Source organism: Rattus norvegicus, chromosome 7, assembly GCF_021556685.1.
Source record: "Rattus norvegicus strain SHRSP/BbbUtx chromosome 7, alternate assembly SHRSP_T2T, whole genome shotgun sequence".
Lineage (NCBI taxonomy): Eukaryota > Metazoa > Chordata > Mammalia > Rodentia > Muridae > Rattus > Rattus norvegicus.
The window spans coordinates 68388331-68404865 of NC_141540.1; the positions used below are offsets into that span (position 1 = coordinate 68388331).

The 16535-nt window shown below is 43.0% G+C and overlaps 1 protein-coding gene and 2 pseudogenes across 8 annotated transcripts in view; all 3 read right to left on the reverse strand.

Annotated features, from left to right (window-relative positions):
• Positions 1-13383, reverse strand: part of Mon2 (MON2 regulator of endosome-to-Golgi trafficking) — a 78686-nt gene extending 65303 nt beyond the window's left edge. For all 8 annotated transcript variants that reach the window (XR_015624051.1, XR_015624050.1, XR_015624049.1 and 5 more), the window contains exons 1-2: positions 12878-13383; positions 3358-3421 (exon numbers count right to left, since the gene is read on the reverse strand). Coding sequence is in view for 2 of the 8 variants with exons in the window: in NM_001040176.4 (NP_001035266.2) it covers positions 3358-3421; positions 12878-12988 (175 nt within the window). In the remaining 6 variants the exon portion in view is untranslated. The remainder of the gene's footprint in view (positions 1-3357; positions 3422-12877) is intronic.
• On the reverse strand, positions 52-930 carry Snurfl1 (SNRPN upstream open reading frame like 1; annotated as a pseudogene).
• On the reverse strand, positions 949-1306 carry LOC134478823 (SNRPN upstream reading frame protein-like; annotated as a pseudogene).
• Positions 13384-16535: the final 3152 nt, after the last annotated feature.

Below are 16535 nucleotides of genomic sequence, written 5' to 3' on the forward strand. Positions count from 1 at the left end.
ATCTTATTAGTCTTTTTTTTTTTCAATTGCGCTATGTATTTATTATCTATAGTTAATGCAGTAAGAGGGGTCAAAAGCTTGCAGGCTACACAATTTCACAAGAAGCATTGTAGGGAAAGAGAAGGGCTGAGATTTATCTACTGTATCTTAGGGTCTTGGTGGACACATTCCTGGGGGAGGTGGGTCTCTAATTCCTGGAGGGGGCATGCCTATAGGTGTCCCTCGAGCAGGGAGAAGTCCAATTGGTGGGCCCATGGGTGGTCTCATACCAGGTGGAGGAGCCATAATGCCTGGAGGTGGGGTTGTTCTGCCTACAGGTGGAGGTGGAGTTCCCCGTCCTGGCGGGTACTGGGTTGGGGCTCCTGCAATGCTAGCAGTAGCAGCAACAGCAGCAGCTGCAACAGTGCCTCTTCCCTGTGGGGTCATGACCTGCTGGGATGGGCCTCCCACTCCTCAGACAGGGCCTGCTAATCCAGCAGGAGCTTGGGGAATAGGTACACCTGCTGGTACTCCTCTGCCAGCTGCTCTTCCAACACCGGGGCCACCTGCAGCACCAGCAAGTGGCACACGAGCAATGCCAGTATCTTTAGGAGGTGGACCCTCCACTGTCATGGAAACCAAGTTCTCTCCACGTAGCAAGACCAGACCCAAAACCCGTTTTTCTTCACGTTCTGGCTGTTTGCATTCTTTGGCTTGATCTTCCTGAACTCATCACAATCACAGAGGATCAAATTCATATGCTTGTCAAAAGCCTTAAAGGTGCCAATGAAGATTCTTCCATCTTGCAGGATACATCTCGTTCTATAGTCAATATGCTGCAGCATCTTGCTACTCTTACCCACAGTCATGATTGCTGTTCCGCAATAGCAGTTGTCAACACTAAAATTTCAAGATCCTTAATACTTGGGGAAGGGCAATAAATAAAGGTTTGATGCAGACTATTAACACAGTGTAAGCTTGACCAAAGTTTCACAAACAGTGGATAGGTCCTGTTTTTGTTGACTTCCACCACCTTGAAGTTCCAATACTGCTTTAACTACCTCTTGGTGTCTCAGCTAAGAACGCCTGTCTCAGTTCTGCCTGGAAATCCACCACAGAAATTTGCTGTTGCTGAGAACGCCGTGGGTACAAGTGACACTCTTGGTTGCTCAGTGAGGCTGTCCTTCTACGTTTGACCTGGACCTCAATCTCTGGCATGTGCTGTTCAGTAGTTCTCAAGTGTAAACGATCCCTTCCTCGCTCCATTGCGTTGCAAATCCCTCCTCAGAACCAAGCGTCTGGCATCTCCAGCACCCTCTACTCTCTCGATCTTAGTCTTAAAACAAGACCCTAAACATTCCACCAGAAACCTCTCAGAAGTGGTGGGAAATGTGAGCAAAGTAATGGTGTGAGCGATCTCAGCAGAGGAAGACGTGTTGCAAGCCTGGCTTCCAGCTCCCTCCTTCCCATTGTGATTAAGTCCAGGAATCCAAAGGACAGCACATGCTTTGTTCTCTTTCTGCCCTTAGAGCAGTGCTGGACGCCAGGACCAGGCCTGAGTCTCCTCCATGCCTGGCTGCCAACAGCTCTGCGTTTCTTCCAGTCCCACTTAATCACGACACACCAGTTTGACTAGTAACACACGAACCTATCTTGACAACATTGGTCTTCACAAGATGTCTGAACACAACCATGATTTCCAGGAGACAATAGGGCCAGAGAAGGCCTCCAGTCCCTTTATGTCAGAATTCATGATTAGACAAATACTCCAAGCGTAAACCCAAATAATATTAGGTTGGGTGTGTGATATAATTCACAGCCTACGTTAAGGAAGGGCTCAGTGTTCCCATGTAATACAATAATAATAGCAACAAGTCCTGCCAAAGCTGGATTCCCAGTGAACGTGATTGTTGGGGGGAGGGCGGCAATGGGGGGGAGGATGGGGAGGGGAACACCCATATAGAAGGGGAAGGGGGGGTTGGGGGTTGCTGGCCTGGAAACCAGGAAAGGGAATAACATTTGAAATGTAAATAAGAAATACTCAATTTAATAAAGATGGAAGAAAAAATAAATAAATAAGAAGATAGAAGCTTGATAAAGTTTTCTAACAGAATTGCTGTCCATGTGAAAAAAATCAATTTAAAAGTGTTCACCATATCAAATGTTCTGTTTTTCCCCCTCTATTTTTTGTTAATCAGTAATAGTTGTTTTTTAACAAAAAAAAGGAAAGAAAGAACAAAGGCTGGCTCTAGTTTTAGACAGCATTTCATTTTAGAAGGGAAGCTTCTGGCAGGAAGACATACGTGAGGGAGCAGGCGAGTAAACGGGATGGAAGACCCCAGGAAGCAGCGAACACAGATGAAGTACAACAGCCATCTTTCTTCCTCCTGGGATCCTATGCAATGCTTACTTACAAGGACTATGCTGCAATGTACTGTACGGTGTTAAGCAAGCACACTGCTGGAGAATGGCTCGGCAGGGAAGACCCGACTTCAGTTCCCAGTACTCAGACGGAGGCTCCCAACTGCCTGCAGCGCTACTTCCAGGGGATCTGATCCTACTCCTGGGCCTTCCTGGGCATCAGGCACACACACGGTACACATACAGTGATGCAGGTAAAACACTCACACACACAAAATTAAAAAATAATTTGTAAGATATCACAAATGCATATATCGATAAAACTATACTAAAACAAACAGGTAAATTGCTTTTTATGTCAGAAAAAATTCTGAAGCATATTTGCTCATTGCTATTTAGAGACTTTTTTAGTATTAAGACTATGTAGACAGAAAAAGGTAAGAAGTCTAAGAAACCAACAGAGTTGCAGATAGTGACTAAGGTTTTACATGCATACTGATGCTAGGTGAAAGCAGCCATGGTAAATGCAATCACCAGGGTTTGGGCTAAGAGTTAGATATAGAACTTTTAAAGATATTACAACTTGATAGATTTCTCTGCTAAAAATATACATTAAAAAGCAGAATATAACTTTTATGTTATACACGCCTTCTTGAATTTTAGTAGCTTGTAATCTAGGATCACAATCAGTTGTAGCATAGAGCAGTCAAGTGAATATTCTCCGTGGGTAAAGTGTGTCAACTGAGTAGTGGTGGTGGTGGAGAAAGCAAAGATGAGAAAGAACATCCTTGATTCGAAGGAGCTGGAAGCTTTAAGGTTTCTCATTTCAAGGAATTGTATAGCTTACCTCTGGGAAATACAATCAGTTCACAACTGAGGGGCATTCACATGTTCTATAGCATGAACAACATACTCAGGTGCATGTAGATGCTCAAAAACTGATGGCATTCTTTAAAGAGTCTGTTTAATTGTTAGTAAAATCTTCACCACTAATTGAATTCAATGCAAAAAAATTACCTGCCAAAATTTCGGTGTTTCTTGCAGCTATTGTTTTAACTTTTATTATTCCCGATTCAGCAGCCTGTGGGAACAAAAATAATTAGCAAATAAAACTTACTATAAACAGAATTATGTGTGAGAAATAAATACAAAATTAAAAGTGCAAAGAGTCACTATCATGTTTATTTTACAAACACTAGAGACCCAATAGCGGCACACACACACACCACATGACAGAACCCTGTCATCTGGCTTACTCACATGCAAACTGCACTTTGTCTGATGCCATCCTGTGCTTAAGGCATACCTAGAATGCCTGAACACTGTACAGAATTATATATTCAAAAAATACAACAACAAAAACCCAATGAGAAGAATGAGATTCCTTTCCTCTTTGCACACATCTCCCCTTTCTACCAAAAGCCCCAAAATCAAGTAAAATTACTCTCATGAACTAACAGCCCAATTCTATTTTTTCCTTTCTATATTTTAAAAATTTATTTATAATGTATGTATTTGTGGGGAGCTATAAAGTTCAGAGAGAGCATTGGGTCATTTGAAACTGGAGTTATAAGTGCTTGTTAAGCCACCCAATGTGGGTGCTACAGTCTAATGTCAAGTCATGAATGCAAACACACACACACACACACACACACACACACACACACACACGAAAAGAAGGGGAAGTCACATTTATCCCTAAATTTAAGGAATCACCACAGACTATTGCTACCTTAGACATTAGACCTACTTCATCATTCCCCAATTTTTTACAACATGTGTCGCTAGAAAATTTTACTAAACATGTTTATTTTTAAAATACATATATCAAAGTCATAGTAATGCTAGCATAGCCTACATAGTCTAGTGAAGAGGAAACTTAAGGGTTCTTTGGAAAGTTGGTTGGATGATGTTTTGCTGGGACAAACACATGAAGGAAGGTTTTGTTAAAGTGGACGCAGGAAAAAGGCTCAGGCAGACTCGTGAAGAAACACTGTGCTAAAGCAGACACAGGAGAGAGGATGCTCTGCTAAAGCAAGCACGTGAAAGGACACGCGATGAAGGATCCTTGGCTAACAACACACATGTATTGGTCCGCCTTGCACTGCGTGGTTGAGCCGCATTTGTTGGGAAGCCATAGAGAGAAACACACCAAAAACCTTCTGGTGTGCTGCAGTTTTTCAGTGTACTGGGGCTGACTGGATACACATGCAGAGCCAAGAACCGTGCTGAAGCAAGGCATGTGGAGGACACGTAATGTTTGGAGGGGTATAACTAGGACTCCATGGAGGGACAGAGACAGAGCTTGGCCTGCTGGTACAGCTAGCTGTGCAATGCTTGTGGGTTTTGCATCTTTGCTGATCTTTGTTTCCCTGAGAGAGGCACAGCCTAGAACCTGGCACTCCTCCTGGTTCTTCCTACTGACAAGCCAAGGCCAAGACTTGGCTGCCTGTTAGGTCATGCCACCACTGTTGCTATCCTGACTCTACCGAACTGGACTGCTGTGTATCAGTGAAGTATTTGCAAGAGGATGGAGCTGCCGCTGCCTGCTGACCTGTGAACTGAACTGCCGATTTCCAGACAACACCGATGGAAGTTGTTCCAAAGACCCTTTCCAACAATTCCCCTTCCCCATAGCCTTTCTTTTTCACTACATCTGGTGGGTGGTGGGCTAGAAGGGAGGTTAAAGTGTCTAAGAACCATCATTAAAAATAAGATTTGAAAAAAATTGATGTTACGGTCTGGAGATGGCTGTAGAAAATGAGGTCTTTGAGGGAGGATGGATGCCTGTGCTGAGCCAGGATAGGCAGTAAGTGAAACACTAGCTCAAACAAAAGAACAACAGTTAGGCCTGGAGAACAGCCCAGCTCAGCAGTTAAGAGCACTAGCTACTCTGTCAGAGGACCTGGGTTCAACAAAACCTGCTTCAGGGGATATGACAGCCTCTTCTGGACTCCATGGGAATACACACGGTGCACAGACAGACATGCAAGCAAAACACCCACACATATAAAAGCAAACAGATCTTTTGTAATTTTAATAAAATGTAAAGTTTTTCCTATGATCACTCACTGTATAAATCAACTGTAAACACGGCTAAGTTTTCTGCTGAGTGAAGAGTCAGGGACAAGTTGCCAGTTCAGAAGACCTGAATGGTTATACGGGTGTTTCTGAGGGCACTGAGAGCTGGGAAGAGAGAGGAAGTCGTTCACACTCTGCTGCATTTACACTCCACACACTTGAGCTGAGGGTCTCTTTTAGTCACTGTTTTTCTCTGATTCCTTCCCAGAACCACCCAGAAAAGCCTTGGCCTCATTGTGACCCTAAAAGCTCTTCCTGACCATTCCCATAATTTTATGATTTTAATGATTTTCAAAATGCTTAAGAATCCTAAATTATATCTCTGTTCTTGACTCATATCCTAAACAGCAGGACTTAATCAACTTGAGTGTTTATACTTAAGTTCAATACAATAAATAAATAAACAATAAACCGCCATCCTCCTCTACTCTGAACCGCCACCTCATTGGCCAGTAAACCATGTTTCATCTTACTCAAATCCTCGTTTATTTCTGAGCATTACCCATCTGGCCACTAACCATGCCTGGGAGCTTCTTCAACACTGCCCAGACACAAAGTCTGTTTCATTAACACATCTTGGAGTTTTTCTCTTACTTCCATACTTCCGTTCAAACTTACTTTCTCTACCTATCATGTCCTCCATTATTCAATGGCTTATCTGTCAATGGGTGACTTGCATCCGCCCTTATTAGTGTATCTCAGAATTATGGGCTGGGGACATACGTGGTGGTAGTGTGCTGCCCAGCATACATATGTTCTCGGGTTCAATACATAACACTGCAAAAATAAATGAATAAATGAGCAAACAGATAAATGAAGTGCTCCTAAAAATTAAGCAGTGTAGGGAAATCTTCTAAAAGGAAAACTTTTCTAGAACTGCTACATCCCTGACAAACCTAAGTATATACAGACACAGCGAAGAACACCCACTTTGGGTTCGTATAATTTAGTCACAGAGTACTTCCTATTCTGCAGGAAGCACTGAGGTAGAGAAGCAAGCAAACAAAACAAACAGAAACAAGAAACAAGGAAGAAACTGTAAACTTCTTAAAATTACAACATTTGAACAGTCCCCGATGCAAACCCCAGACCCCAGCTCTATGTGCAATGCTCTGCTCAAGTTGGTGCCGTTCCCTCCATGTGGGTGCTGTTTTAGCATCATCAGCGACACGTTTTCAGCTATTCACGTCTAAGTCTTACATCACTAAAGGCTCTTCACCTCCAGTACTGTCCAGACCTTTTACTGGGAATGCTTCGCCATTCATCACAAGCCCTGACACTATTAGTGCTTACCACACCTCCTTTTAAATAAGTAGCTACATAATAAAGGTTTCTAAATGAAAAGTTAACATGCTATGAAAATTCAAACTCACTTAAAAGAGAGCTGTCTCACAGAAAGAAAAACATCCCAAGAACTCTGACCACGGATTCACAAATCTACTAGATTTATGGTTTATTTCTCTGTCACTCTCATCTTGGTTCTGATCTGTTACATGATAGGTTCATCCTCAAGCTGCCTTCAATCTTTGCAACAAAAATAACTGCCCAGCAGTGAAATGTACTTATTCAACAGCTCAGCATTTCTACGGCACTAAACAGAAGACAGATGAGTCTCTTCCAGTAGATTTTAACCTGGAAGCCTTCTTATTTATTTCTAACTAGAGTATGCTTTATGAAGTAGAGGGGAGAGGTGGAATGTCTTCTTAAATGTGTATAAGTACTTTGCCTGCATGGATATATGTGCACCATGTGCATGCTCAATACCTAGAGGTCAGAAGAGGGTGTTGGATACTCTGGAACTGGACTTATGGATGGCAGGTGGGAACTGCCATGTGGATGCTGGGGAAACCAAGCCTGAGTTCTCTGTAGGAGCAACAAGTGCTCTTAACCAATGAGCCATCTCTCCAGGCCCAAGGTGGAGAATATTCAAGCTAGATTAAGCCAACAAAGCACTCAGCAGATAGAATTCAATTAGTTCGTCTATATCCAGAGGGCTCTGGGTGAAGAATGTAAACTATCAATAAAGAAAGGAAAATAATGTCTGCTACAGAAGGAATGGATATGCCCATTAGTAGAACTCCTACAGATTACTTTTCTTTAATGTTTATAAATTAGAAATGGTGGTGCATGTCTGTCATTCCAACAGGCAGGTGAAGGAAGCAGGAGGTTCAGGAGGTCAAGACCAGCTTCACCTATATAATAAGTTCAAGACTAGCTTGCGGTACATGAGACTTCTAAAAATAAACACAAACTGGCTTTAAATGTTGCTTCCTTTTATAAAAACTCATGTTTCTGCTTTTATCAAATATATCTTTTATACCTTATGAGAAAAAGTTAAAACAAATTTTTCAAAATTCCTAATTAATTACTCATAGAGCACCACAGTGTTATGAAAATTAAAGAAAAAATGTGAAATTTAACTTACTTTCAACTTAGGTAATATAATGTATTTACTTTCAACTTAGGTAATATAATGTATTTACTTTCAACTTAGGTAATATAATGTATTCATAAAACGCAAAGGAAGTATGGGGATGCCTTGAAGACTTTTTACATGTCAGGTAAATGCTAAGATCTAAAGTCAAATGCACACTTGAGAGTGCTAAAAAGATACAGAATAGCCCTTAAAGGACAATATGCTCATAAAACAATTACACGTTGAAACCAATAAAATATTCTGTAACATTCAATTACCTGACAATTATAGTTTCAATGACCACATATGACATTTTATTCCAAACTCACAGTTTCTAAGAAATCAACTTTCTTTAGTAAGTAAAATGGAAGACTAGAATGCAGGGTGTACATAGATGGCTAATATCCATACATTGTGCCTCTCTCTTTCCCATCCTTTTCTTCAAACTTTAAACTTCAGTAAGGATCTAGTTCACCAGTCCTAGGCATACAGTTTTATGCTACAGTGGCTAGAAAGATAGGTGAGATGCAATTGTAATCTTTTAGGATTTACTTACAAAAGAGTAGGGAAAACTCAAAAATACAACAGAAGGTAAAAAGGATGAGTTAAAGAAAAAGGGTAAGTGGATGGACGGAATGAATGGACAAACGGATGGGGGAGTGAAAGCATCTGGGACCTCACTCATGATAAACGGGCTGAGAAGAATTCAGGACAGATAATATAAGACAGGATTCTAAATGGGGGAAGGAGGGAGTCAATGGGGGAAAAGGGGACCCTCAGGATCCGGAGGATGAAAGGTGGAAGCAGGGCATGTTGAAGACTAACGTATGATTGCTGCCTAAATAAACTGTGTGAGGATGAGGAAGCCAGAGAGGTGGAAGATCAAGCAGCTATGAGTGCTATCCTAAGAAATTTAATAATAACAACCAAGAGTGCTAATTTACTTATGTCATTGATAAGTACCAAAAGTCAGGCACCATGTTAAAACCCAGTGTAGGATAGTGCATCAGAAGATGGGGAAGAAAAGGAAATCTAGTAAGGACAGGGAGCAACAGGAGAGCAAAGGCAGCCGTAAAGAGTCACAGAAGCAGTGTGATGTAACCATTAACAAGACAAAAGAATAGGAATGTTCGCAGAGTGTGGTTCAATGACAAGAAGTCTATCTGAACTATGTGGGATATTCTGGTAGAGGTGTTACACAGGCTGATGGAAACCAGAGTGGATGACACAGATAAAGCCACTGGCATCATGCTAAGGCCAAAAGCAAGGGGAGTGGCAGAGTACAGGGAAGAGTAGGAGGAAAGCACTGGAGACAAACCACGCTCACACATAAAGAACAGGCCTCCTGAGAGAGGAGACACACTAACAGTGTGCTACAAAACTCAAAATGAGAAACTGTCAAGGGGGAAGGAATGGTCAATAGCCCCAAGTAATGATGTAGACAGATAATGGGTTACCTTTCTGCATCTTTCTGCAGGATGCTATTAATAAAAGGAGACTTACAGATGGATACACAGGGAGTCACATCCAATCCAGCTTTACCCTCTCACTGAACCTTCTGAACCTCCTCATGTGTAAAGTGAACTACTGATTTATTTCATTCTTTTCTTCACAACAGTATCTTGATATGTAGCCCAGGCCAGCCTGAAACTATGTAGATCAGGATAGCCTCAAACTCAGAGACCTGACTACCTCTGCCTCCCAAGTGCTGTGGGTGACACTACACCTGGACTCTTTCTTTCTGCTACGGTCTTGTTAGGTAGCTCAGTCTGGTGTGGAACTTGAGATCCTCTTGCCTCAGCCTACTAAGTGCTAGGTTCTAGGCGTGCCTAGCTATAAAACATTTAAAGTGGTATGTTAAAAGATGCAGTTTCCAACACTTGTAAAAGTTATATTTTATTCAATCAAGTTAACTTCATGAAAAGAAAGGTAGTTTCTATCTTTGTTAGTTTTCTGCCATGTTTTACTCTTAAGAGATTAATAAACTGGTCTGGACTATTAGCACAAACCTACTTTGTACTTGGTTAAAAGTAAGCTACCTCAGAGGAAAGAGAGAAAAAGACTCAAGATGACTTGAAGCCATGGACTGTGTCTTTCACTTCTGTGTCATCAAAGCACAATGCCATAATCGATATGATGCAAATACTTATGCATTTGTCTCTATTCTTATAATTTCAATCCATAAGACAGGAATTTATTCTATTGCACATATGAGGAGAAAGACCACCCATCAAGAGGGAAATAACAGTACTACATTATAAGCGTCTACACTAAAACAGCGTTCAACTAATCACAGCTAGCTTATCCAGCCTCTATTCTTCATGGTCCTTAAAATGAGGTCTGAACTCACACACAGAGGCAAGAACCCTAGCCTCAGATCCCTAATGAAAGACCCAAGAACCTTGCTGTGGCAATAAAAGGCATTCTGTCACCAGGTCTTCAGCAGCCACCAATGAACATGGAACCAAAACTCTACCATGGGGAACCTCTGATTTAGGCAAAAAACCTCTGCCAAGGTGCCAAATAATAACAGAAAGCTGGAAAGCACACAGCCTGGAACCACTATTGTTATTTATGCTTTACTGATTCTGTGATATAGAGAGATAGGTCTGCAGGATGACTCTGTAGTAAAGGTGCTTATCACCAGGTGTGAGTCTGCCTGTCTGCGGATCTCAAATGCCTGATGCCAGTAAGGTCAGACGAGGGCATCGTCGTCCTCTTCAATTCAAGTTAGAGTTAAGAGCAACATATGCACACTAGGAATCAACCCAGGTCCTCTGGAAGAGCTGCCAGTGCTTCTAACCACTGAGCCATCTGTCCAGCCCCAGTAAGACTCTTTCATTCAGCAAATCCTTATGGAACATGCACCATCTACAAGAGCGTAGATTAGAGACGATCACAAGAATGATGCTTGCCAGCACTGCAAAGGCTGGAGCAATTACTAAGCGCTATCTGCACAGTGATCTAGTAGAAACTAAGGAGCTTTAATGAGAGTTTCAGGATTAGTAATGGAGTGAGTTCTAAAACTTTGTAAGTTACCTGTTGGAAGAGTGTTTTTTCCTAATAAAAATACCACAGAAGGTATCAATTAAATTCTAAGGGTAAAGCACAGAAGCCTATAGCACAGAGGAAGCACAGCTCTTAACATGATTGATAGGTCTGGGAACAGCCACAGTTCTATAAATTACTGCTGAAATTACAGTAGGATTTGATGTTTTCTAAATGATTTCTTACAGTAAAAATAACCTCTCTGTCTCTGTAAGGGGTGTGTGTGTGTGTGTGTGTGTGTGTGTGTGTGTGTGTGTGTGTGTGAGAGAGAGAGAGAGAGAGAGAGAGAGAGAGAGAGAGAGAAAACAGCACACGTGTGCAGGGGATATTTCAACAGAATCCCACTCTGTAGCCCCAGGCTGACCTCAAATTCATGGCCACGCTCCTGCCTCATCACTCTGGGAGCAGGAATTACAGGTGTGACCCATCATACGAGGTAAAACACCCTAATTCTTTAAAATTATCGGCTATAACTTTCAACAGACAGATGATAGAGAGACAACAAAGAATATCAATACCACAGCAAACTAGTAGTTCTCTGAATGAAACATAGTATCTTCCTCAAAGTGATAGTTACGGCTCCATCCCGGGTAGGAGCTCATTAAAGAAATTGGAATTCCCTGAAAACAGGCACTCACAGAAAACTTCAAGATTCCTGATAAGTTTACATTCTAAACTTTACTAGTCAAGTTCTAATTATAAAACTTTTTACAGTAAGCATATAGTGATAAGTGGAAAAATATGAACTCACTTTGTAACTTTTAATAGCAAGTAGTATGTTAAACTGCAGATATACTAAGCTAAATTAAGTAGAAAATTAAATAACTATTTTAACCTATCTTTGAACTACATTATTTTTTTAAATGTTTTAGATTTATGCACTTTTATTTTATTTTATTTTAGGGGTGTTTTCTTTGTATGTATACACCACATGTGTGCCTGGTATCTTCGAAGGCCTGAAGATGGGGGTCAGATCCCTTGAAACTGGAATTATATAAGGTTGTGAGCAACCAGGTAGGTGCTGGGAATTGAACAAGGGACTTCTGGAAGAGCAACAAGTGCTCTTAACAGCCGAGCCAGCCCACATTATTTTAAAAAGGGCAGTTTTTAAAATACTTCAACAAAAAATGGAATCTTAAGAGAAAAAAGTCAGAGATTAGTGGTTACACTAAATATTTCAATTCAGTATCAGGAAATTTTTATAGGAATACACTGAGCTTGCAGATACTCTTCCTGTGAGCTGCCGCCACCACCATCATCTTCATCTTCCGCCACCACCATCACCATCATCTTCCTCATCATCCTTATCGGCTTTTGAAACAAGGTCTCTTTATGTAGCCCAGGCTGTCTCGGTGTCCACTCTCTAACTCACTGAGATCCCCTTGCATCTGAGTACTGGGGATAAAAAATGGCCACCACACCCGGCCTCCTATACTGGTACCACATTTTAACCCTATTCTACAGCTGAAGAAGCAAACGTATGGACCCAAGAGGCTATACTCAGGTGCATTCGTTTTGCGAAAAATCCTACTAGAATACTGCTTGTGGGGGGCTTAACAGAGTTATTGTAGGCCTTGACCATTTGCTGTTTGTGTTTTAGCTTATTGCAACGATGAGATTGAGAGTTAGGCTGAATAACACAGACAAGAAGGAAATGTTTCCAAGCGAGTGATACCCACACACTATGCACACTTATGTGTGGAGTACAGATTCCGCTACAGAGGTGGATATTCATTTTTACGAGCAATACACCTAAATCGGCTCACTCAAGGAACTTCTTTCCGAAATAAACACAAGAGAATGGAAGAAATCAAATCTCCTTGGAACTCTCAAAGGAAGTCTACTAACAGCATTTGTGGAAGAAGCACCAACTTAAACCTAACTGGCGGAATGAAAATTAGTATAGGGCTGGGGAATCGAAAAGGAACCGGGTCTACCAGGACCAGCCAGGGAGCGCTCGCGACGTTCCCCCTGACGTCGTCTGAGACATACCTCCTTGACAGGTGGGAACTTCTTCTTGCATTCTAGTGACAAGGCCCGCAGGTCGCTCTGCATATTCTCCAGCAGTTTCTTCACAGCCTCGGGGCTGTTGGTGCAGGACATGTTCCCCCTTGGTTCCCCCCGATCTGGACCGGAGCGACCAAGCAAGCACTGTCAGTTGCTTGTGCGACCAGCAGCGAGCCGGTGGCTCCTCAGCCTTTCGCAGCCGGAGCTCAGGGCAAAGCGGGCGCACGGCCGGAGCTGGGCTGCGTCCCCCGAGGCGTGCCCGAGCTCCCCCCGCGTCGTCCCGCACCGCCGCGGGCTGCTCGCCGAGACCTGCCCGCAGCCGTGCCGCCCTACCAGGCTCCACCGGCACCGGCCAAGGAGCCCACCAGACGGGCAGGTCTCTCCCGCTGCCGCAGGGCCCGGCCACGGCGGGCGTCACCGGCCGAACTGGCCACAAGCTTCAGCGATGCCCACTCAGGGTGCCCAGACTTGCCGACGCCATTAGCCGAGTCGCCCACAATTCCGAGCGCGGCCCGGACACGTCAGCCGCACTTCCGGGCTCCGGCCCCCGCCCCCGTCCGGGCCAATCCGGAGGCGAGCCGCTGCAGGGGCGGGGCCAAGCGAGAAGCTCCGACACGCTCCAGCTGGGCAGCGCGGACCTCGCCCCCACGGTCCACGCAAGTGGCCCGCACAGCTGCGCAGGCGCGTCCTGCTTCCTTTTCGCGAGCTGGTAACCTGGGGATGATCCGGGGTTCCTCCCTACGTGTGTTTGCGTTCCATTCTCTTCTGTTACAGATATTTGCTTTTTTTTTTTAAATGAATTTGTCTTGTCCCTCACGTCTACCTTCTTGAGCTCCTCCCCCGACTTATAACACTAATCAACATCTTGCTCCTACCTCCCCAGCCTGAGGACCTAAACGACAATCCTGCGAAGTTGTACCAATCACCTTTGGTTTATTTAACTACGGAGTAGTCCCTTATTTTCCTTATCTGTTACAAGACTCCTCCTGCTCCCCTTATTGCCTCCCCCGCCCCCTTCTACCTATTGTTTTTCCTCGCGGACAGTTCCCTTTTATGTTTTATTTTGCTTTGTTTCTGCAATCTCTCCGCCCCCCCCCCCCCACACACACACACACGCCCACCTCCTGGACTGATACCTGGAACATATTAGCTAATTAAGGCTCAAATAAGGAGCCAGTTCATTAGATTAGAAGTGCCAAATGAACGTAAGGCAAAAGCTAACGTGAGCTTTTTCAATGATCCAGGTGAGTCTATTTTTACCCAAGACATTTCCCTGTTGTAAAATAAGCAGGAAGCAAAAATAATTTCAGGTTATTGTTCTGATGAGCAAAGTCGGCCTTTGTGGATGGAAGAAGAGGAAGCCGTGTCTGTGTTAAGGATTCTTTAAAACGGATTGATTGCAACGTCTTGATTACGGGAAACGGGAATGTTGCAAGTCCAGAATCTAATTGTCTTGGTTATCTTTTGCCCTCAAGTATCCTTTTGCTGTCATCATTGCGTTAGACCTCACATCCTTGATATATTTTTGGAATGTACCATCATATTCCTAACTTCCAATGACTCAAAGGCGATCACTATGAGACAGTCCCTGAGGTCCAAGGCAGAAACTTTCTAGTTTTGTTGTAATTCACCTGCCTGATATTCTCAACCTCTGAGCCAAAAGACCCTTTTGCTGGGGTGACCTAAGACGGTCAGATATTCACATTACTGTTCATAACAGCAGCAAAATTACAGTTACAAAGTAACAGTAAACATAATTTTATGGTTGGGGGTCACCACAACATAAGGAACTGTGTTAAATGGCCACAACCTTAGAAAGGTTGAGAACCACTGCACTAATGCATTTGTAAAATGCATTGATTTAAGAGTTTCTTTGCAGGCTGGAGAGATGGCTCAGTGGTTAAGAGCATTGACTGCTCTTCCAGAGGTCCTGAGTTCAAATCCCAGCAACCACATGGTGGCTTACAACCATCTGTAATGGGATTTGATGTCCTCTTCTGGTATGTCTGAAGACAGTTACAGTATACTCATGTAATAAATAAATAAATAAATAAATAAATCTTTAAAGAGTTTCTTTGCTTTGTTATAATAACTTTATGAAAGTGCTACCGTGTTGGAGATGGTTTTTGGGGGCAACCTGAATCTATGTTTCTGGGTCTTGGTCATTCATACTTGGCTACAGAACAGATTAGGTCTTATTTTCTTTGAGGTGGGAGCTATATTTTGAAGTTTTCTGAAATGATCTAGTAACTGGGTCACTAACATAGATTCTAACATAATATTTTGGGTGTATTTTAAATAGCTTTGACACAACTTACTGAAAATAATTTTCATTCATCTTTGACATCTTTGTAGAGTTAAGGAGTTCAAGTTGAAATTTTGTTTGCTTGTTTTTTGTGTTTGTTTGTTTTCTTTAGATAGGGTCTCACTGTGTAGCTCTGGCTGGCGTAAAACAAGCTATATAAACCAGGCTGGCCTCAAACTCACAGATATCTGCCTGCCACTGCCTCTGCCTCTGCCTCCTCTGCCTCCTCTGCCTCCTCTGCCTCTGCCTTTCTGCCTCTGCCTCTGCCTCCTCTGCCTCCTCTGCCTCCTCTGCCTCTGCCTCCTCTGCCTCTGCCTCCTCTGCCTCCTCTGCCTCTGCCTCTGCCTCCTCTGCCTCTGCCTCTGCCTCTCTGCCTCTGCCTCTGCCTCTGCCTCTGCCTCTCTGCCTCTGCCTCTGCCTCCTCTGCCTCCTCTGCCTCCTCTGCCTCCTCTGCCTCCTCTGCCTCTGCCTCCTCTGCCTCTGCCTCTCTGCCTCTGCCTCTGCCTCTGCCTCCTCTGCCTCTGCCTCTGCCTCTGCCTCTCCAGAGCTGAGAGTAAAGACATATGCTTTAAACTGATGTTAGAAAGTGAGGAGTCTTCACTGGTCATCACTCACTTAGTTCTTCATTGATGTTGAGACATAACAATAGGTGAGGTTCTTTTTTTTTTCTTAATGTCCACTCTTCACATTGAAAATGTTTCCATTTCCAATGTGTCTACCTGTTCTCCTGATTCCTTTTAAGAATATATTATTTTTGGGGTGGAGAGATGGCTCAGCGGTTAAGAGCACCCGACTACTCTTCCAGAGGTCCTGAGTTCAATTCCCAGCAACCACATGGTGGCTCACAACCATCTGTAAAGAATATATTATTTTGATGAGTTTATTTTTGTCGGTTTTATAGATGTGTATAGTAGGTTTTAATAATTTCCATACACATTGCTCTGTCTCATTCTCTCATTCCTCTTCCCTCTGCTGAAACTTTCCTTCCCAAGAAGTTCCCTCTAACTTTCATATTGTGTGTGTGCACACATGTGCATGTGTGTGTATATATATATGTGCTTGTTTGTGTATGTGTGCATATCTGTGCATAAATGTGTGCTTGTTTGTGCATGTGTGCACATGTGCATCTGTGTGTCACTGAATTTAAGATTGCATGCATGAGTATAGATAAGAGATTATTTCTGGAGCATGGGCTATTTTCCAGTAGGTGTACCACTGAAGAAAATGGCACCTCTCCCCCTGCTACTGCCAGCTGCCACTAGGTCCCTGAACTTTTATCTATTTAACAACAAGCAACTATTCACCTATAACAGAAAAACTTGTCTAATGTCATTCTGA